This window comes from Capra hircus, chromosome 11 (assembly GCF_001704415.2).
Source record: "Capra hircus breed San Clemente chromosome 11, ASM170441v1, whole genome shotgun sequence".
In the NCBI taxonomy this organism is placed as follows: domain Eukaryota; kingdom Metazoa; phylum Chordata; class Mammalia; order Artiodactyla; family Bovidae; genus Capra; species Capra hircus.
The window spans coordinates 44,324,485-44,346,962 of record NC_030818.1 but is presented as its reverse complement, the minus strand read 5'-3'; the positions used below and the strand labels follow the sequence as shown (position 1 = coordinate 44,346,962).

Below are 22,478 nucleotides of genomic sequence, written 5' to 3'. Positions count from 1 at the left end.
AAAAAAGATTGTTTCTCTGCATTTTTCACCGATCATGACAAAAAGAATTAGACACTTTAGGAATCCTGATTTGAGGTTTCTCTTACTGTAAACTTTCAACTTTTCTTTCTTTTTTTTTTTTTTTTTTCGTCTCAGTAGGATTCCAGAGCTTTGTACGAAAGGCATATGTAAATTTTCTATCTTTTTCGCATTTATTTTGAATAAGTGGGACAGTGAAAGTCCAGAAGGTATACAGCTGTCTTCTGCTGCTCTGCCCAGTGCCACGGCTCCTGGTATCAGTTTTCTGTGTCTCCCTCCAGAGAGAGGAAGAGCGACACCTGTCACTTCATTGTTTTTAACCTTTCATCACTAATTAAATCTAGAGTGGTAACAGTATTACTTGGGCTTCCCTGGTGGCTCAGACATAAAGAATTGGCCTGCAGTGTGGGAGACCCGGGTTTGATCCCTGGCTCTGGAAGATCCCCTGGAGAAGGGAATAGCAACCCGCTCCACTATTCTTGCCTTGAGAATCCCGTGGACAGGAAAGCCTAGTGGGCTACAGTCCATGAAGTAGCAAAGAGTCCGACGACTAAGTGACTAACACACACACAACAATGTTACTAATTTCCCCAATGCATCTTCTTTAAAACTGGGTATTGCATTTTGATGGCAGCTGTAGAAAGTCATGTTTCTAGTGGGCTGCAGGATCAGGGTCACAGCCCCAGGGGAGCCAGGGCTGTGATGCTGAGTGAAGGAGTGAGACCAAGAAGAGACCCTGCTTCCATGGGATGCCCCAATACTTGGATTCACAATACACGATCTATTAGAGAGGGGAGTATGTTAACTCTTTAACTCTTGGAGTGAAAAGAACTTTCAGAGCCATTCTGCTCTCAGCCTGGAGGAGATCCTAGCAGGAAGATGCTGACACAGACAAATTGCTGGAACCACAAAGCCAGGCTGCTGGCTGAGAGCAAGAGTGGCCTGTCCTGAGAAGAGGCTGAGTCAGAGCTGCCTGCTGTCTTGCTGGCATCCTGCGGGGCCGGGTGACAAGGACATGTCCCTGATGTCTGTCCCCCATTCTGCAGACACCCACCTATACTCTTCACCCCAGGAACCAGACCGGCCCTCCTGATTTGGGGTCAAACATGCAGGGCTCCTGGGTACCCAGGACAGTTCTGGGTAGACTGTGGGCATCTCAGGTGAGGGGACCCCAGGCGATCCTGGGTTGAGACAATCCCCGGATGGGGGTTGGTAGAAGAAACCACTTTCCTTTCAGTTATGAATTTTTGAGTAACATTTAATGGGGGAGGAAAGAAGGCACTTCCTTTCTAAAGAGGATTTAGAGCTCAGTGGAGAGGGAGGAACTAGCTGCTGCCTTGAGAACTGGGCTTTCTTTCTTTCTTTTTTTTTTTTTTTTAAGGAAAATGTCCCTAGGAGCTCCTGATGACCAGGCACTTCTTGACACCGGCAGCTGCCTGTGAAGTGTTGGTGGGTTTCCTGGCAAATAGAACAGGGCAGGCCCCTCTGGTCACTACCTTTCAGGGACTTTTCAGCCAGTTTTGATCAGAACGATGCTGGTAGGATTCATGCCGGCGCCGGTGTGATGGCTCACCACCGCCAGGCTTTGCCTGTTGGTCAACACGTGAGCACCAGGTCCCCCCCGCCCCCGCCCCCAGGTGCAGGCGGAGATAAGCCCGGCCCAGGGAGGGGGTGCGTCGGGGAAGCAGGAAGCGCCGGGCAGGGCGCCGCCGCCCCAGGCCTCTCCCTGGGCCAGGTGTGCGTGTGGGACAGGACGGTCTCCATCTGTGCCGGGCTCCGAGGGTCCCGATCGGGGGTCGGGGGCGGGCCCTGGAGGGTCGGGAGCATGACGGCCTTACAGCTGAAAGAGCTCTCACAGTCGGGGCTCTACCGCCGGCGGAGGGACCGGCCGGACAGCCTGCGGCTCCCGGGGCCACGGGAGGAGGCACTCAGGTGAGTGGAGCCACGGGGACGGGGATGGGCAGCCTGAGCCCCGCGGGCCTCTCTCAGTCCTGAGTCCGATACCGGTAATGGTAGAGCTGCGGACGGTGGAGACATGCATCCCTTTGGCTTCTTAGGACGTGTTTCAGAGGAGTTTTTCTCTGCTCTTTAGGGGTAAGGTTTGTGGATGGTGTCTTGGTGGGGGTAGGGGTGGCTTCCAAGGTTCTTTGTTACTGAAATGGATTTCACAGAGGAAGGCAGAGCAACTTCTGAATGTAATCTGGAAGGGAAGGAAGGACATCACAAACCCTCAGAGCTTTGTAACTAAGGAGCTTAGGAGTTTTCTATTTCCAAAGTTAACTTACCTCAGTCAGACAACACATTTTTAGTTTTTGTTGCCCCTACTGAATTTCTTTCTTAGGTTTTAGGTTCTGAAAAGCCCCTGCCACATTAAGCTATGGGTTAAACTGCTGTGTTCCCTGTGAGGGGAAGGGACTTTGAGGGAACCCTGCTTCTGACACCTATGCTGGGCAGCACATCAGTGTGTTTGTGGACCCTCTGTTCATGCATTTGATTTTTCCACTTAGATGTGGGAGGAATAAATACATTATATACTATTGCTCTTTCTCCTATGGATTTATTTTTAGAGTTTAAGTTATTTAACAGGAAAAAATTGACAAGGAAGCTCTTTAAACATATTAAATTTGTCTACAAATTTACCACAATAACTGTACTTTGGGAGGGAAAAGTTTATTTGAAAATTGTCCACTCTTGTCTGCATTTGAAGAGAGCTGCAGCATTAAGCGTTAGTCGCTCAGTCGTGTCCGACTCTGTGACCCCATGAACTGTAGCCTGCCAGGCTCCTCTGTCCATGGAAGTCTCCAGGCAAGAATACTGGAGGGGGTTGCCGTTTCCTTCTCTAGGAGATCTTCCCCACTCAGGTACAGAACCTATGTCTTCCGCATTGCAGGCAGATTATCAGTGAGCCACCAGGGAAGCCCTGTGTTGACACCAACATTATTTGGATTTTTTTCGCTATGACATCATGTGTCTCTTAGCTGCATTCAGTCGCCTTAACTTTGAACTGACTGGATTAAACAGATTTTTTTGTTGTTATTGACTGCACCAAGCAACTTGTGGGATCTCAGTTCCTCGACCAGGGGTTGAACTGTGGCCTCTGCAGTGGAAGCTCAGAGTCTTAACTGCTGAACCACCAGGGATAAGGATGAGGTTTAGTGGGAATGTTGAACGCATCGTGCTTGACCAGAGAGGCAGGTGATCATGACCGCTGAAATGAACTCCAATCTATTCTTGCTCTGAGAGCGAAAACTTACCAAAAATAGTTTAATTTCAGATTTGAGATCCTAAAGAATTTACTTTTCTAAAAAAGTTATATAAAACAGCATTTGAGACCAGCCATCTTTTATTTATTTTCACAGTTGCCAGAGTCTCCATGAGTGAGCCTACCTACATGTCAGAGGGGCTGGTTACCTGTGTAGTCATAGAGACCTTTGAAACAATGCGATTATGTTCTTTTGTCTGGAGTTTACGTTACCGGAAGGAGAATCATTCTGAAGGTGTATTGCTTGTTGCCTTGGGTTGAGGGGCTGTGTTTCTGGTGATTCTGCTGTGTGATAAGATGGGATTTGGGCTTCCGCCATTCCCGTGTTCCCAGGTGCAGGGAAGTGATTGTGTATTTTAGGACTGCGATCTTAGCCAGGAAAAAGTCCTCTGTCGATCTAGAGAGGCAGGGTTTTCACCTCGTTTTATAGGAAGCCTGTGTGTAGTATCAAGTCAGGCTCCTCAGATAATAGGGGTGGGAGGGCTGACTTTGAGGTTAGTCACGCCCAGTTCAGGCTGCTGGGTCAGGAAACCTAGATGAACCTCAAGAGGCTCTCTTTAAAACGAGGATAAACATCACTACCGTTATTCAGTGTCATTTATTATCTCAAAAAACTCTCACCACTGGCTTAGCAGGAGGTGGTGTCGTGTGAATGTTGCCCTGTGTGGGTTACTCACTCAGCTGACACTCATCCAGTGCCTCCTTGTGCGCCAAATCAAGACACCGGGGATGAATGCCTACTGTGTGCTGGGTCGAAGCTGGGCCACCCTGAGACACCAGGGATGAGTGCCTACTGTGCACGGAGTCGAGGTTGGGCTGCCCAGGGACACTGGGGATGAGCACCTACTGTGCAGAGTCAAGGCTGTGCCACCCTGGGATACCAGGGTGTGGGGCCCAGAGGGTCACCTGCAAGTGTTCCTCCCACGAGCTGCTGCTGCACTGAGCACTGGTGACACCAGGCACCTCAGAGTTGCACAAAACCATGCTAACTCTGACCCCCACGCACCTGTTGTTTTCTTGGCATGATCATGGATTCGGGCAGAAAAACAACCAGAGACTAGCCCGGCTCTGCTCACTGCCAGAAGACGTTTTCCTTTTGAGTTGAAACTGAAGACTGTGCTCTGCAACCAGACACATGTGTCTAAAGAGCACACAAGAGTCATGAAAGTTCTTCCCACCTCAAACTGAAACTGTTTAGAACAGAAGCTTGTGAAAGGCTTTCCTGAGAAATGCCGCCTGTATCCACTTTAGACACAAGTGTTCTTACGTAAAATCTAATTTTAGAAATAATCATGAAGTATGTTTCACATTCATACAGAACAGTGGTCCCGTCAGCTTCTTAGAACTGCCATAACAAGTACCACACAGCCAGGGAGCCCTCAGAGGCAGAAATGTGTGGTTCCTTGGAGACCCGGGGTCAGAAATCAGCCTGGCAGCTCCCCCAACAGCTGCAGTGGGTCTTTCAGTGTGTCTGACTTGTTGGGCATCACCCCACCTTGGCCTCTCATTGCATGGCTGTGTCCTCCCGTGGCTGTCCCCCCTGTGGCTATGTCATCCCATAGCTGTGTGTCCTCCCATGGCTGTGTGTCCCCCTCGTGGCTGTGCATCCCCCTGTGGCTGTGTGTCCCGACGTGGCTTTGTCTTCCCATGGCTGTGTGTCCCTTTCTGTGGCTGTGTCCACCCCCACTGTGGCTGTGTTCCCCCTGTGGCTGTGTGTCCCCCCCCCCATGGCTGTGTGTCTTCCCGTGGCTGTGTGTCCCTTTCTGTGGCTGTGTCCACCCCCCGCCCCCACCGTGGCTGTGTGTCTTCCTGTGGCTGTGTCCAACTCCCCCCCCATGGCTGTGTTCAACCCCCCCCATGGCTGTGTTCCCCCCTGGCTGTGTGTCCCCCCATGGCTGTGTGTTTTCCCATGGCTGTGTGTCCCTTTCCTTGGCTGTGTCTACTCCCCGCCATGGCTGTGTTCCCCCGTGGCTATGTCATCCCATAGCTGTGTGTCCTCCCATGGCTGTGTCCCCCATGGCTGTGTCTGCCCTGTGGCTGTGTTCCCCCTGTGTCTGTGTTCCCCCTGTGGCTGTGTTCCCCCGTGGCTGTGTGTCCCTTCCTGTGTCTGTGTTCCCCCTGTGGCTGTGTTCCCCCGTGGCTGTGTGTCCCTTCCTGTGTCTGTGTTCCCCCTGTGGCTGTGTTCCCCCTGGGGCTGTGTTCCCCTGTGGCTGTGTGTTCCCCCTGGGGCTGTGTTCCCCCTGTGGCTGTGTGTCCCTTCCTGTGGCTGTGGTCCCTTTCCATGGCTTTGTTCCCCCTGTGGCTGTGTTCCCCTTGTGGCTGTGTTCCCCCGTGGCTTTGTTCCCCCTCTGGCTGTGTTCCCCCGTGGCTGTGTGTCCCTTCCTGTGTCTGTGTTCCCCCTGGGGCTGTGTGTCCCTTCCTGTGGCTGTGGTCCCTTCCTGTGGCTGTGTTCCCCCTGTGGCTGTGTGTCCCTTCCTGTGGCTGTGGTCCCTTTCCATGGCTGTGTTCCCCCGTGGCTGTGTGTCCCTTCCTGTGGCTGTGTTCCCCCTGGGGCTGTGTACCCCTTTCCATGGCTGTGTGTCCCTTTCCATGGCTGTGTTCCCCCTGTGGCTGTGTCACCATGTGGCTGTGCCTCGTGTGGCATCTTCCTCTCTGTCTTTTCCATCTTTTCTCCCCTCGTAAGGGCACCAGACACGTGGGTGTCACAGCTGCCTGTTCCAGTGCACCCTCAGCTTGTGCCTTAGTTAAGTTGGCAGACACTCCATTTCCAGTAAGGTCACATTCCCAGGTTCCAGGGTCAGGACTTCTGCACGTCTTTTAGGGGACAGAATCCCACCCACAGCAGTGTTTTTTCCCAAATAGTAAAGATCATCCCAGTGTGCAGTTTTTAGAAACCGCTTTGTTGAGGTGAAACGAGTGAGCTCAGTACATACACTGTTTACTGTGTGGCTGGATCAGTTTTGACAGGTACCACCGTCAAGGTCATGCAAGTCCCCAAGTCCCAGCCTGCGTCGGTAACCCTCCCACGTCCCTTAGGAGCCTTGGCCACTGTGGTCGCTCTGGCTGTGTTTTCATCTTCTAGGGTTGTGTATAAACAGAACCATTCAATCATGTACACTCTGTCTTCTTTCGGCTCTTTTAACTCAGCGTCATTGTTTTGAGACAAGTCCACAGTGCCTGACTCGGGATCATTAGGGACTGCTAAGCCGTTGTCCACTTACAGATTTACTGCATTTATTGGTTGAGGGTTGAGTGGTGTCCAGGTCTTGGCCGTTTCAAATGATATTTGCATGAATGTTCACATACAAGTCCTGTGCTACCCTTTCAATTGCAGGGAAAGGCGGGATTGTTTGGTGGGTACACACTTAATTTTTTGAGAAGTAGCTAAACTGTTTTCCAAAGAGGCTGTACCATTTTGTATTCCCGCCAGCGGTGTTCCAGGAATCCATTCTCTCCGCATCCTCCCCTAAACTTGGTCCGGGGCCTCAACTTTTAGCCTTTCTGGAGCATGTTCTGATGTCTCCTTGCATTTCTCTCACCATTTGTGAAGTGGAGTGTTGTTTCTTGTGTTATTTATACAAGATATCCTGTATATTTTCTGCAAAATTACCATTCAGTTTTTGCCCGTTTTTCACTGTTATTTCTTACAGTATTCAGTTGAAACAGTGCTTTATGTATTCCAGATACAGGTCAGATATTGTCAGATACCTATTTTGCAAACATCTCCTCCCAGTCTGTGACTTGTCTTCTTATTTTTATAAATGTTCTTTGAAAAGCAGAAGTATTTTTTAAAAGTAATTTTACTTATTCATTTATTTCTGGCTGTGCTGGGTCCTTGTCGCTGCGCAGGTTTTCCTCTAGTTGTGGAGATTGGTGGCTGCTCTCTACCTGCGGTTTGGGGCTTCTCTCTGCCCTGGTTTCTCTGGTTGCAGAGCACAGGCCCTAGGAGCTGCTCCTGGCTCAGTAGTTGTGGTGCATGGGCTTAGCTGCATGTGGAGCTTAGCTGCATGTGGAGCTTAGCTGCACGTGGGGCTTAGCTGCACGTGGGGCTGTATGTGGGATCTTCCTAGATTAGGGAACGAACCTGTGTCTCCTGCATTGGCAGATGGATTCTTTACCATTGAACAACCAGGGAAGCCCAGAGGTGGTGTTTTTTTGTTTTTGTTTTTGTTTTTACTTTTGATAGTTTATTCATCTTTTTCTTTACATAAAGTTTTTGTTTTTTCTGTTCTATTTATGAAATCTTTCCCAAACCCACAGTGGGTAAGATTATTAATAATTTCCATATAAATATAAAATAATGAATCTTTATACCAGCTTGGCCCCTCTCGCGGTTCCCAGCTTTTCTGGCTGTGAGGGGTTCTCACAGGGTGCTGCGCTGTTCACAGAGAAGGGCCGAGAAAACCCATGGTTGGCGCTTTGGGAACCAAGTGTTCAGACTACTCACTGAGGCCTCTCTCAGGTTTAAGCTACGATTTCTTACCTGACAGTCAGAATACACCTGATCATATCTTAAAAGTTAAAATTTTACCAAGGGTAACCTCCTGCGATGCCTGTTGAAACAAAATGGAATTTTTCTGACTCATTGATAATTTATAGAGATTTGCCAGAGAAAATAGATTTAAAAAGCAAAAAAATAAGACATTTTGGGGGAAAGATCCCCTGGAGGAGGGCATGGCAACCCACTCCAGGATTCTTGTCTGGAAAATCCCGTGGACACAGGAGCCTGGCAGGCTACCATCCGTAGGATCGCAGAGTCGAACACAACTTGAAACGACTTAGCACGCAGGCGCACATGACATTTTTGTGTCATAATGACTATATCACTTAAAATTAAAACTAAACACTATGAGAATATCCTCCTTTTTATCTTGCCTGAGTATTGTCCTCCTGCCCCAGTGTCTGTGTGGGGGTAGCCAGAGCTGAGACCCAAACAGGAATCAGAGCACAGAGAGTGTGTGCTGACCTCTGAGAGTCTCTGCTGCCAGCTTTAGTTTGCAGTTCTAGCACAGAGAAGTTGTTGGGGCAAAACTGAGATTCTGCAGTGGTTTACAAATTTCATTTTATTTGCTTTACCTCGCAGCTTGCGCCCAGGGATTGAACTCAAGCCCTCAGCAGTGAAAGCACTGAGTCCTAACCACTGGATCCCCAAGAGTGATTCAGACTCTGCGCTTCCACTGCCAAGGGCTTTGGTTCCATCCCTGGTTGAGGAACAAAGATCCTGTAGGCCCCCAGTGTGACAAAACAAAACAAAAAAAATGCCTCTCTGGAAAATTTCAGTAACATTTCCAGGTGCAAAAAAACATATTCTTTGTTTCATGGTGAAAACTAATATCAGTAATCTAGGCTTGGAAGGAATGTTATGACCAAGCTAGAGAGCATATTAAAAAGCAGAGACATTACTTTGTCAACAAAGGTCTGTCTAGTCAAGGCTATGGTTTTTCCAGTGGTCCTGTATGGATGTGACAGTTGGACTATAAAGAAAGCTGAGCACCGAAGAATTGATGCTTTTGAACTGTGGTGTTGAATAAGACTCTTGAGAGTCCCTTGGACTGCAAGGAGATCCAGCCAGTCCATTCTGAAGGAGATCAGTCCTGGGTGTTCATTGGAAGGACTGATGTTGAAGCTGAGACTGCAATACTTTGGCCACCTGATGCGAAGAGCTGACTCATTTGAAAAGACCCTGATGCTCAGAAAGATTGAGGACAGGAGGAGAAGGGGACGACAGAGGATAAGATGGTTGGATGGCATCACTGACTCAATGGACATGAATCTGAGTGAACTCCTGGAGTTGGTGATGGACAGGGAGGCCTGGCGTGCTGCATCTATGGGGTCGCAGAGAGTCGGACACGACTGAGCGACTGAACTGAACTGAATCTAGGCGGGGTTGGAGATCAACTGATGTTTTGTTATTTAGTTGCTAAGTCATGTCTGACTCTTTGCGACTCCATAGACTGTAGCTCCTCAGGCTCCTCTGTCCAAGGGATCTTCCAGGCAAGAATACTGGAGTGGGTTGCCATTTCCTACTCCAGGGGATCTTCCTAACCCAGGGATCGAACCCAAGTCTCCTGCATTGGCAGGCGGATTCTTTACCACTGAGCCACAGGTATTTTAGACAGTGAGGTTTTATAAAAGTATAGCCAGAAAAGATCAAAAATTTTCTTAGATCTGGAATCATTCTGTGTGTGGCAGTCAAGAAATGCCTTGTAAGTGATTTAGCTGAAAATAATTTCTGTTCAGCACAAATTGTAGTCTCGGCTCTTCTTGGATTAATATTGTGCTGCATTTAAAGGATATACTGTCATGTTGTGGGTTTTCTGCACTAGACGTTTGTGGTTCTGTCTGCGTCGTTAAGGTCCTGCCACGTGCCAGCGATGTGAGTGGGGAAGCTGGTTGAAATACTCATTGTCTGCTGGCAGAGAAGTTAGTGTGTGTGGAAAGCAGAGAGAGAGAGAGAGATACTTAAGAGACCGCATGTTGTTAGAAAAAGACCCAAGATGCTGCAGGAGCAAATGCGTTAATTATCTTCGGTGAGAAACAAATTACCCAGCACTTAGCAGCAATGGGAGCTGGCAGACTTTTTGTTAAGGGCCAGTGATAAATATCTCAGGCTTTGTGAGCTGTCTGTGTCACAACTACTCATCCCCCGTCATAGTGTGTGTGCAGGCCTGGAATATGCGAATCAAGGTGTTGGTGAACTGTATTTACAAAAGCAGCCAGGCAGCCAGATCCAACCTGTGGGCAGGATTTGCTGCTGGCAGGCCTGCAGTCACCATTGTGATCATCTCCCACGTCCTGTGGGCCAGTGCCTATGCTGAGGGTCTAGAAATCTGCCTCTTCCTAAGGCTGGACGGGGGTGGGGGTGTGAGTGGCCCCAGAGAGGGGACGAGAGTTACAGCGCTTCATAGTCCAATCCCAGAAATGACCAGTTACCACTCTGCTGACCTGTCTTCATTGGAGCCCATCAGTGGGTCCCGCCCCTGTGGTGAGGGTGGTGACACACAGATGTGGATACTGTCAGGGAACTGGAAAGACCATTGCGATAAATGTGGGGAACCTGCAGCGGGGCAGAGACGTGGGGTCAGCTCTGAGTCTCACAAGGGAAGTTGGGGTTTACAACCAAGGCACACACTGGGGTTGGTCAGCGATGGAGTTACTGAGAGGGACACTGGGGCTGGGCGGTGTAATGGGGGAGAGATTGAGCCAAACCAACCTCACGCGATTTCTGCTGAAGACAGGCCAGGGCTTTGGACATCATCTGGGATGGGGAGTTGGGGGATGGGGAGAGGAACCAGTCAGATGCAGAGAATCTGATGGAGTGGGGGCAGGGATTCGAGGATCTGATGGAGGTAGGGGTTCTGGCTCAGCTGCCGAGCAGGATTCCTATGAAACTGGACACTTAGAAGTGAAGGTCTCCTGGTCGGAGAGCTTGGCAGGAGTGTTTGTGGCACTGGAGATGAGATTTGTTGGCACCGTTCTCAGCGTGCATCTTCCAGGTGGCTTTCCTGGTAGGCTGAGCTCTTTGAAAGCTTGGTCATTTTGTTCTTTCTCTTTTCCCAGCTCAGTCATGTGTCCTGGGCCAGGTCAGTTCTGGTGGCATCTTTGCTCTCATTTATGCAGTAAGAAGAGATGGTTCTGGTTTGTGCTTTGCTGTGCTTGGTGTGGACTGGGGACAGGCAGGTGTACGGCCACCCTGGCGTCAGCTCTGTTGACAAGAGGATTAGGGCCCCAGAGTCAGGAAGACTCATGTCCCTTTTATATCATTTAAGTCACACCGCAGGGCACCACTCAGCCTCCTGAGTCCTGTGCTTCCCCTGAGCAGGCCTCCCTTCCACAGCTTCCTGGGAGTTTGTGGGTGGGATGGGCAGAGGGACCCCTCCCCGGGCTCAGGGGGACACAGGTGGGGAGCTCGCGGGATCCTGGTGATTTTACCACATACCCCTTCCCCGCCCAGCTTCACACACAGTTGTAGGTATTTGCGTGGATCCAGGCCTGAGTGCAGCCTCAAGCAGTGAGTTGGGTCCAGTGGGGAGAGGATCCACAGGGAGATCAGAATAAGGAAGGCTCACTGTAAAGATGGGTCACTGACTCTTAAGGGCTAAGATGAGAGGGGCTGCAGGAGGGCGGGAGGAGCAGCCCCACCCACCCAGGATGCCCACTGGGGCAGGGCCAGGAAGAAGGGGCAGCAGGCTGAGTGGCATCTCCATGGCCCAGTGCCCAGATTTGGAGCAGAGACCCAAGGGGTGCTCTCGAGGAGTGGGCGAGCCTGCCTGCAGTCGGGTCAGGTTAGGTTTGGTGTGACCACCACTCCTCTAGAGGCACAGATGTGTGAGAAAAGTTGGGGACTGGCCGAGAGCATCCTCCCTAAGCCTGCAACCTGCCTGCAAAAACCTACTTCACCCAGTGGGCAGGGACCCTCGTGGGAGGAGGAGGGCTGCATGGACCGGAAGAGTACACAGAGAGACGCTAGCTGGCACTGGATACCCTGCTTGGCCCTCATATGCCCCAGCGGTACCTCAGGGGCATCTCGGGCATGATAGATGAAGCCGGTCCCTCACCAAGTGTGGAGTTAATGAAAGTTTTTAAAGTTATCAGAAAACACAATATTTCAGTTCCTCCACTTCCTCTTGTCCAGTATTTTCAAATGTTGCTTAATGTGCTAGAATGTACAGGAAAGCATGTTCTGTGTTTAAAGGAAAACAACTGGCAGAGAGACATGTAGATTAAAATTTGAAAGGGTGGTTTTGACTTGAGCAAAATGTTCCTTTCTGTCCTTTGTCCTGAAAGTCTCAACCGTGTTTTTCGTTGAGGAGGCTGGCCTCACAGTCAGCTAGGTCACAGATGGTCAGAGTAACTCAGCTGGCTTCCTCCTCCAGCTCCGCCAAAGGTCAGCGATAGGGGAGCCATCCCAGCTGAGTCAGAACTAAAATAAGAACCTAGCTGAGAGCCAGAAGGCAAACAGGCTGTGGCCACCTTGGTCGTGAAGGTGCTCTGGACACTGCAGGGAGTTCATCGTAACCCAGCTTTCCCTGAAGTCAACACTCTCACTCGAAGTACTGCCCTTCTGTGTTTGAAATACAACACCTTCTCGAGCCTGTGTGTGTTGCTCAGGTCACAGCAGATCCCTTAAAAAGGACATTTAGGGATGAGACTGTGTGTTTGTGGTCACAGCATGAGTGACAAGAGAAGTGACCTGAGGGTGGAGGGGCTGCTCCAGGTGCATTTTCCCATGAAAGACGTTAAACACGCAAAGAAAACCTGCCCAGCCTATAAGAGGAATTCTGAGCATGTTCTTCAGGTTAACCAAACCCTGCCCTGCAGTGGGAGGGGCCTGGAAGCTGCTTGCAGATTCCAGTCGCAATAGCAGTCCAGGGGGTTTCGTTACTGAGGGCATGAAGCCAGGCTGAAGTCGTGGGTGGGACCCTTATATGGAGTCACCCAATCCTGGGGGGCCTGGGGCAAGGACATATCTGCCCACTGGCTGGCCTGGCCTGTCCCCTGGGACTTCACACGGGTAGAGCTGGTCCCACTGGTTGGGAGCTGGGGGAGCCTAAGGGGCTGGTTGGGAAGCGTGTCTGTGCTGGCTGGCCCCTTTGCTGGAGGAGCAGGCTTAGGGCATCGTGAATTCCACAGCTCCCAGACACAGGTCAGCCAGCACAGGCCAGAACCCAGAGGAGATTCTAGGAGGAACTGGGCGTGGGGAGGCCTGGAAGGCCGGAAGCTGGGGAGGAAGGGCCTGCGTGTCTGTGTCCTGTTAGACAGTGTCTGCAGACCTGGGAGTGTTTTATCGTCACCGGTCAAGGCGACTGTCAGCAGCCCTCCCCACTCGTGGAAACACGAGTGTGTGTGGTTTTGAATAAGAGCAGAGATTAGGTGTCAGTGGACTGTCTCTGTGTGGCAGGACTTAGTGAGTCTTCCCTGCCTCTTGTCCACCATCTGTAATAAGCTGCATGTGTTTGGAGTTGGGGAGTCTAGCCCCACACAGAGCCATGCAGTCTGCCCCCCCCATCCCAAAGCCCACAGGGTCCCCACCAGGGGGCTGCCCACCTGCCCATCGTTCCCCAGTTTTCTGCTGTTAAAGATTGTGCCTCTTGCTCCTGTTGATGGAAATAATCAATAAACAATCCACAATAGGAATAGAGAGATGCTTGTGACTTTCTGAGCCAAACTGCGGACTGTAACCCAGAAGACAGCCGCTCGGGTGACTGAGACCCTGCTCCGGGGAAGCCAGGTCTCAGTACAGTTTTCTGTTTGTCAGAACAGAGAACATTAAACACGTCAGGGACGCATTCCTTCAAGGTTGAAAAACAACAGGCCAGCGCCTGCAGAGCCAACGTGACCTTGGCCCCTGGGAGGGAGTCATCGTCTGAGGACTAGCACTGGCGTCCTGGAAGGGCAGCATTTAACCTTTACTTTAACAAGGACGTTCTTCGCTTCTGGTCAGTGTGTCCTTTTCTCTAATAATTAAAGCAGGTGTATGATATATGCTTGATAGGCCCCTGCTGCTGCTGCTGCTAAGTCACTTCAGTCGTGTCCCACTCTGTGCGACCCCATAGAAGACTCCCCCGTCCCTGGGATTCTCCAGGCAAGAACACTGGAGTGGGTTGCCATTTCCTTCTCCAATGCATGAAAGTGAAAAGTGAAAGGGAAGTTGCTCAGTCGTGTCCGACTCTTTGCGACCCCATGGACTGCAGCCTACCAGGCTCCTCCGTCCATGGGATTTTCCAAACAAGAGTACTGGAGTGGGGTGCCATTGCCTTCTCCGTGATAGGCCACAAACAGGTATAAACTTGGAAGTAGGTCTTGTTTGCGCCAGAGTGGCATCCCCAGGCCCGCGTGTGAGGACCCCCCTCGTGCCTCCCTGCCCACCTCCCCGCCCCCGGGCTGGGCCTGCGCAGCAGGTGACAGGGTGCAGCCCCCCTCCCACCTGGTGGAGGACGAGAGCACCTGAGCTCTTCGCTCTGGCCCGTCCTGCCGCGTGGCGTCCTTCTGCTCTGCAGCCGCGAGCCCTCCGACCAAGGGGCAGAATATCAGGGAGCGGCAGCATCCTGTGCTCCGGCCACTCTCACCTCTGTCCTCCCGTGGAGGAAATGGGCGTTTATGCCAGAAACGGGGGCATGAGAAGGAACCTGCCACACCAGTGTCTTTACTTCATGTCACAGTTGTTTTGTTTTAGTAGAAAATGAAAATCAGAGTGAATTTCCCATTTGAGTGAAATAGAGAGACAGTGAGGGCTTCCCAAGTGACACTAGTGTTAAAAAGAAAACAAACAAAACCCGCCTGCCAATGCAGGAGATGCCAGAGACCGGGTTCAATCCCTGGGTCAGGAAGATCCCCTGAGGAGAGCACGGCAGCCCACTCCAGTATTCTTGCCTGGGAAGCCCCGTGGACAGAGAAGCCGGCAGGCTACAGTCCATGGGGTCGCAAGGAGTTTAACACAATTGAGCACACATGCACACACACCCAGAGAAATAGTGAACACAGTCAGCCTGCCATGTGGTAATTTAATCAGGATGTCCCCACACGCTGGATACACGGAGCTCTTGGAGGCAGAGGTCTTGGAAGCTCCTGCCAGGCGCTGGGGTGACATCAGCACGGGACTGCACCCACAGAAGGGGGAACATTGGCCTGCACATTTTGTGTCGGAGTCCGTTTCCCAGGCAGTCAGTCAGCACGTCCCACTTGGTGTTTACTAACCACGTAGATGAGGACCTGCCATGTAGCACCAGGAGCTCTTCTCAGTGCTCTGTAATTACCTTGTGGGAGGAGAATCTGGAAAATAGGGGAAGTCTCTATATGTATAACTGATTCACTTCGCTGTCTGGCAGAAAGTAACAACATTGTAAATCAGCTATACTCAAAAAGTTAAAAACCCACATAGATGAAATGTTTGGTAATGATGCATGTAATTCAGTTGAATTCAATGTAATTCAATTCAAATAATTACACAGTTATTTGAGAGGATTTGAATTTTAAAAGTACCACTTGTTAAAAGTTGTTTTTTTAACTTTGCCAAACGTGCTCGGGCTTCTGTCCAGACCCTTGGTGTTTGAGCTCTTAGAAACAGCTGCCATTCTTGGTCTGTTACCTTTGGGCAGGTTATTCATCTCGGGCAGGGTGTTACGTCAGGGGCAGAATTTGTTCTGGCTAAAATCATGGCCTCAACTGGGCGGGTGGACTGGCAGCCTTTCATGCAGCATGTGGGAGGCCCGAACGCCAGATTGCAGGATGCGGGCATGGTCAGCTCAGCAGCAGACAAGCTGCGTGTGGTTCCGCATCCAACAGGCTGTTGGGTGCACTCAGCCTAGGTCCTGAACCCTCGCTGCTCTGGTCTGAGTGTTTGTGCACCCAAAAATTAGTATGTTGAGATCCTGACCCCTGAGGCTTGTGAGGCCATGAGGTCAGGTGTGAAGGTCTCTTGAATGGGACCCGTGGAGCCTCTGCCCCTCCACCGTGGGAGGGCTCAGTGAGGAGGCGCCAGCCAGAACCCAGGGGGCAGGGGCAGAGTCCTCACCCTGCCTGGCCACACTGGCCACCCTGGCGCCTTGGTCCTGGGCTTGCTGCCTCCAGGACCGTGACACGTGAATTTCCGTTGTTTATAAGCCAGTGGTGTTTTGTTACAGTGACTCTAAGGGACCGAGACTTGGCCGGGTAGATGAGAAAATGGTCAGAGCTCGTGAAATACAAGGCTCTCCAGTCTGGATGGATGTCAGGGATGTCTGGGGTACAGACCTGTCCTGTGGAATCTGCCAGAGAGACCCCATGTCAGCCACGATGAGAAGAGAGGTTGATCGGACAGTGGAAGCCCTTGGGAGAACCTCTGGGAATCCCAGAACCCAAGAAACTACCTCACAGGCCCACTGCTCAAAGCTGGCCTTGAGGTGTTTTATATTAAAACAGCTTCCCACTTGCTTCAAGGCTGTCTTGCTGCGCTGTGCAGGCTGTAGTGATCTCAGTCAAGGGAGTTCAGATAAATGTTTTCTTATGGTTACAATCACAGTCTAAAAGAATTGTTTGCATTTCTTAGAGTGACATTATTAAGTGCCAGAAATTGTTTAAAAGTAACAAAAGGCCTGGATATAAAAATTGAGCAATGGTGTTGATTTGGCCTCAGATTACCCCTCGTCCTGTTGGAGGAATAACTCATGTCCACTCTCTGTGGCTGGGTGGGGATGTGAGGGACCAGCTGGCCAGCCCGTGCAGCCCCTACTGGTTGGTGCCACGTGGTTGCCCGTCCACCCTCAACTCCCAGACCCTAGGGAGCAACGCACTATTACCTGCATGAATCTTGTAGGGAACACGCGTGGCTCCTGGCCACACACAGGTTCCCTGTGCTGAGTGGGTCGGGCACCTCTTACATACCCACTGGGTCTGCAGAACACACTGCGAACACACAGTAGGAATTCTCAATGTTCTGGATATGACAGCACATAGCGTTAGGAAGTAACACAGGCAGTTACTTTGTAAGAAGCTGAGACCCCAAAAGAACTCCTGCCCCCTGCTGCCCAGGAGGTGCCCTCAGGCTGTGTTGGAGGCTCGAGGGGCTGAGAGGTGGGACTGGAGAGGCTGTCCCCTCCCCCATCTACTCCCCAGGCCCCAGATCCCCACCGCTGCAGGGCTAACGGTGAGCACTGCGGGCGACCCTGTGGAAGGAGCACAGCCAGGTGCAGAGCATCCCTTGTCCTTTACCCGAGATGCAGACCCAGGAGTACTGGCCACCAGGTTACATGCTCTTACAGGCTCGATTGGGGCCAAACAGGATGAGCTGTAACTGGACACAGGCTCTCTCCCTGGCACCCCTTTGGGAACCTGGGACTGAGCTGTCACTGCCCAGAGCCGCGGAGGGAGCGGGTTCCTGCCAATGCCCCCGCCGGCTGTTACTTCCCCTGGAGGGCGGCCACACAGCCGATCCTTTGTCAGGGGAGGGCCCTGCCGCTTCCAGACCCACCTCGAGCTCTGGACCGGAAGGGCTGCATGACCCTGGAGCAGCTGACGTGTGGGAACTGGGAGGGGAGTGCGGGGGAGTGACCAGGGAAGCCGCCTGGGTGTCGTGCATCCCTCCATCCCCTGTCCCTCAGTCCTGCCGCTCCCACCATGGCACTCCGGGGCCCGTGCCCAGCCGTCATCCCAGAGGACCAGGAGGTCCCCCCGGTGGCCCTTAACGGGGAGCGCCGGGATCTCGGCAGCCAGGACGAGAGGGCTGAGTCCAGGCTGCAGCGCCGGCACAGCGATGTCAGGGTCTACAAGGAGTTCTGTGACTTTTACGCCAGATTGTGAGTGGCCCCCTCCCAGGCCCCCTCCTGGGGCTGGAGTTCACTGCCTTGGGCTTTGACCTGCACCTTCAGCGGGTCTCCTGCCAGGACTGGAGGTGGGGGGCGAGGATGCCCAGGACAAGTGCAGAAAAGAAGGGAGGAGAGAAGGAAGCTGCTGCCTACAGGCAGGAGGCAGCCCTGCTGACTCCTCCTGGGGGCTGGAATGGAATCACCGCATCTCCATCTCCGGGTGTGCTTAGCAGGGAGGGGAGTTTACCTGGCCTGAGTCTCTACTTTCTCCGTCCACTCCCCATGCTTTGCAATAGATGTCCCGCTTCTCTTTACCTGAGACAGCAGGCTCCTGATGAGCTCTAAGACCAATCTGAGCGATACAGTTACACTGTAACCAGAATGCCTGGTGAACTCAAGGTGCTTTGGGGGCTCGCATTCCTGCCCTTTAATGCTAGAGTATATGTTTCACACACTTTGATCAACAAGGCACTTGAGTAACAGAAGGCTCGGTGATGTCAGGTTTTCTGTGTGCGGCAACTTTGTGGAGGGGGATCGATTGGCTGAGACAGTTGTGACCAGACCACCACCAAGGCTTTCAGGCTCCCCAGGCGTACATTTCCCACCATGGAAATCCTCTCTGAAACATTAGCCTGTTAATTATAACTAATCCACCGACAGCTCACCCTGACTTTTAAAGTAGCTTCTATCATCTGCAGTAACTGTGTCAGTCACTGTGAGAAGACTGAATAGGTCAGTGTTCAGTGTGGGCCTCACTTTACTGTCTGGGGGTATTGGCCGTGGGGGACTGTGCCCCGAGGGTCAGGGCTGTAGAGGAACTCGGCATCTTCCACTGAATTTTGCTGTAAACCTAAAACTTCTCAAAAACAGCCCATTAAAAAAAAAATATATATATATATATATACATACACACACACAGTGCCAGAGGGTCAGAGAGGATGGGCAATGTAAGCAGTTGAGTAGGTTGGTGAGATTATTGGTTTGTTTGGGCTTCTTTCCTCAAAGTTTCTGCTAATGTTCTCTTTCCTTTGTTTTCTTGCTAGTTGTTAAAATGAACACTTCTTCAAAAACACAGAACTTTATCCCTAAGACTAATTTGCTTTTACTGTGTGTGGGGGAAAACTTGCTTTTATAATGTCTCTGCCTGTTTTCTAACTACATTCTAATCTGTGAGTATTTTAACTCGAGTGTAAATGGTCTGTAGTGTAATGAGCATAAATGGGTCAGTGATAAACAATTTGATATGGGGACCCATTCATAGTCTTAAAAAATACTGAGGTCTCCAAATACTTCTTGTTTTATTGGTATTTACTGTATTAGAAAATAAAACTGAGAAAAAGTTTAAGTACTTGTAATTAGTTCATTTAAAATAACAATGTGCTCATTACACATTAATAATATTAATTTTATATGAAATATGTTTCCAAAATGACAAAATCCTGGTAGAAAGAGTGGCATTGTGTTAACATTTTTGCAAGTTGTGTGTCTCAATAAAGCCATGCCACCTGCCTTCATCCTTCTGGAAGATGTTGTTTTGAATGAAGTTTATAAAGAAATTGTGGCCCCTGTAGAGACGTGGGGAAGGGGGGGCCTTTTCTCCTGGAGAATGTCACTGATCTGGGAAATCAGTATTCGGGGCACTCCGGGGTTTCTTCTGTAGCTCTCTTGGGATTCTGCTAAAATCACTGAGAATTCAGTGACTCTTTTGAGAGAATTTTAAATTAGTAACAGTGTTTGATGTTTGAGTAGCTCTTTTTGGTTTCCAAAGTGGTTTTATAGGCTTTTTCTTATTCAACCCTCGGAACAGTACTGGGCCTGTGGGGGTGGCTGTGGGCCACCGCGCGTTGCTGAGGAGCACCTGTGGATTTTGGTCCCTGTTAGGAGAAGAGGACCAGAACCAGACTGCCCTCGTTCATCCGGCTCGCAGCAGAGTCGGGTGACAGACGAGGGAGCTGACGGCTTCTCTCCCTGATCCCCAGCGCTTTTTCAACAACAAGTAGAAAGTTTGATTCAGTAGGAGACTTAGGTCAAGTTTGCCAAGTATCAAGGCCACATCCCTCCCTTCCTTTCCTGGCAACGCTTTAATAGAGTTTTTTGGTGTGGGGTCGTGGATGTGGACTTCTGCATGGACTGTGAAGTCGACAAAGCAGGATGTTTCTCTGTGAGACCGTTGCCAGGAGAGGGTGGGGTCATCTTCCATGGGAGTGGGGGTGAGGTGTGCTCTGTGCAGACCTTGCTAAGGAAGCAGTGAGATGTGGGCTGTGATGGGGACAAGGCAGTGGTCCTACAAGGGGTGGGGGGATCTCTACCTCCCCCTTGGGGGCTGGGCAGGCTCCGGAGGTTGGCAGTGACTGCCCAAGGAGGGCTGAATGGGTGTCTGGGGGCGCAGACGCTGCCCCTGGGACCCGACACACAGTGGAGCACGTGCTCTGAGTGGGTGTCTGGGTATCTGAAAATAAACTTGCAAATCATGAAGCCGCTGGGCCAGTACCAGCTCTGCCAGGGCCTTCCGCCTGGGGCCCATCCAGGGACCCAAAAGTCCTTCACCGGAGCCCACAGTCTGGAAAGATCTGATCGGGGGTTCAGTCAGGTGCTTTCCCTTTACTGAATGCACCCGAGTGTTTGGGGTCCAGGGGAACCTGGCTGGTAGCTCCTCAGCCGGGGTCTTGTCGCGGTTCCTCTTTCCTGACAGGTCTCTCAGGTCCTGTCGAGCATGATACCATCATCCCGTTGTGGCTCCTGGGCGGGGGAGCCTGGATTCTGGGCCTGTGTCTCCCCTGAACCAGACAGCTATGTGAGGCTGGGCTTGTCAGTCTTCTGGACCTGACATCACCGGCTGTAGAATGTTCTCAGGATGGGAAACTCTATGGCATTCAGATCCATCTCCCAGTGACTGTATTCAGATCTGTCTCCCAGTGTCCATGTTTGGCATTTGCCCCCCATGGGACTGTAAGACTGAAGCTGCTTTGGCAGGCCTCACCAGCCGGGTCCTGTATCTGGGCTGTGCCTTCAGCGTGTCCAGACCGTGTTGGGGGGGAGTTCAGTGAAGCCAGTGTCAGGCCCTCAGTTCAGTCCTTTGAGGTGGCTCATGAGGCTCCCCTGCAGCCCTGGCTCCTCACGGGCTGAGCAGGGGGTAGGGTGCTCTCTGGGCTGTTGGCAGGAGGATGCAGGATGTTAGCGAACCAGAGGGTCTGCACCCAGATGCCACTTGAGAAAGTGGGCTTGAGACCTTGGATCGCAGGTGGGAAGCCGGCTTTATGGACAAGACACAGTTGTTGTGACCCCAGACCAAGCTCTCAGGGAGGGCTGCCGTCAGTGACCCATGTCCCCTGTCTGTCTGTTGCAGCAACATGGCCAACGCCCTGGCCAACGCCAGCTGCGAGCGCTGCCGGGGCGGCTTTGCGCCCGCTGAGAAGATTGTCAACAGCAACGGCGAGCTCTACCACGAGCAATGCTTCGTGTGCGCCCAGTGCTTCCAGCAGTTCCCAGAGGGCCTCTTCTATGAGGTGGGTGTGGGTGAGCTGTGGGGCGGGGCTGTGATGCTGGGTGGGGGTGGTGGGGGTTGGGCAGTGATACTGGGTGGAGGGGACGGGGAGAGAGGGCCTGGGCAGTGATGCTGGGCTTGGGGAGCTGGGCAGTGATGCTGTGTTGGTGGGGGCGGGGCAGTGATGGTGGGTAGAGGGGACAGGGAGGGAGGCCTGGCCAGTGATGGGGGGGGTGGCGGGGGGGCTGGGCAGTGATGCTGGGTGGTGGTCAGCCCTGTGGATGCCGCCAGCACCTGTGTCCTAAAGGGGCTCTTATTTGTGGGGTGGGGGCACCCCATCTTATCCTGTTCTCAGTGTCTCCTCTTCTTTCCCAAACACCTATTCTTCCTGGTCCTATGGTTGTTACCGTGGGCGCTGGGCGCAAGTGTGTTCATGCTGACTGTCCTGAAATGCCCCTTCACGTCTGCTTCGGGGCTGGTCTAGGGACAGCCTCAACCTGGGAGTGAGTGTGTGTGTGTGTGTGTGTGTGTGTGTGTCTGTGTCTGTGTCTGTGTCTGTGTCTGTGTGTGTGTGTGTGTGTCTGTGTGTGTGTCTGTGTGTCTGTGTGTGTCTGTGTCTCTGTGTGTGTGTGTGTGTGTGTGTCTGTGTATATATCTGTGTCTGTATGTGTCTGTGCATATCTGTTTGTGTGGTGTGTGGCCGTGTGGTCTGTGTGTGGCTGTGTATGTGTGTGGCTGTGCTTGTGTCTGTGTGTGAGTGCATGCCTGTGTGATCACCTCCTTGTGTGTCTGCATACATGTCTCTATATGGTGATATGTGTACACAGTTATGTGACACCCAGAGGCGGCTGCTGTTTGGTTTCCCTCCTGCAGATTTTAAACTTTTCCTGTTTTACAAGCCATTCCTGAGGAAGGAAAGGCGGCTTTTAGAGGTCATTAGTAAGTCAGCTGTTGGTCAGTCCGACAGTGTTTTCCCATAGGAATGGGGCCTGGGAGGGGGGCTCGCAGCCAGCCTGCAGAAATCATGGGACCGCAGAGCAGAGCAGTGTGTGTGTCGGGACAAACTCCAGAACACCGTGTTGCTCAGACACATCTTTTCAGGTTCCCACAGCATGCGTTCCCTACAACAGAAACCCTCTCCGTCAGAACAGGAGTCTCTCTTCCTGTCAAGGGTGATGGCCTTCAGGGTGGTTCTGGGGACCAAGCAGGGCTCTCCAGTCCCTAAGCTGGTGCAGGGGAGGCTGTGGCCCCTGGCGGCCAGGCCTTCAGCACAGTCTCAGGGGTCCAGGGAGCCTGCCCCAAGGAGATGTTGGTCTCCACACTTGTAAAGCCCTCTACCTGCCTGATCCTTCTTGAGGCCCAGAGAGGCTGCATGCCCTTGACAAGAGCAGACCAGTGACATAATAGGGTTAGAACTCAGTTTGGTCTCTGG

At 51.8% G+C, this 22,478-nt stretch overlaps 1 protein-coding gene across 6 annotated transcripts in view; it reads left to right on the top strand.

Annotated features, from left to right (window-relative positions):
• The window catches only part of LIMS1 (LIM zinc finger domain containing 1), an 81,045-nt gene that overhangs the window by 46,473 nt on the left and 12,094 nt on the right, over positions 1-22,478 (top strand). For 3 of the 6 annotated variants that reach the window (XM_018055310.1, XM_018055311.1, XM_018055312.1), the window contains exon 2: positions 20,909-21,068. In XM_018055310.1, coding sequence (XP_017910799.1) covers positions 20,909-21,068 — 160 coding nt within the window. Of the gene's footprint in view, positions 1-1,476; positions 1,951-17,183; positions 17,554-20,908; positions 21,069-22,478 lie in introns of those variants that run through there. The other 3 variants (XM_018055308.1, XM_005686647.3, XM_018055309.1) reach the window with 3 other exon arrangements.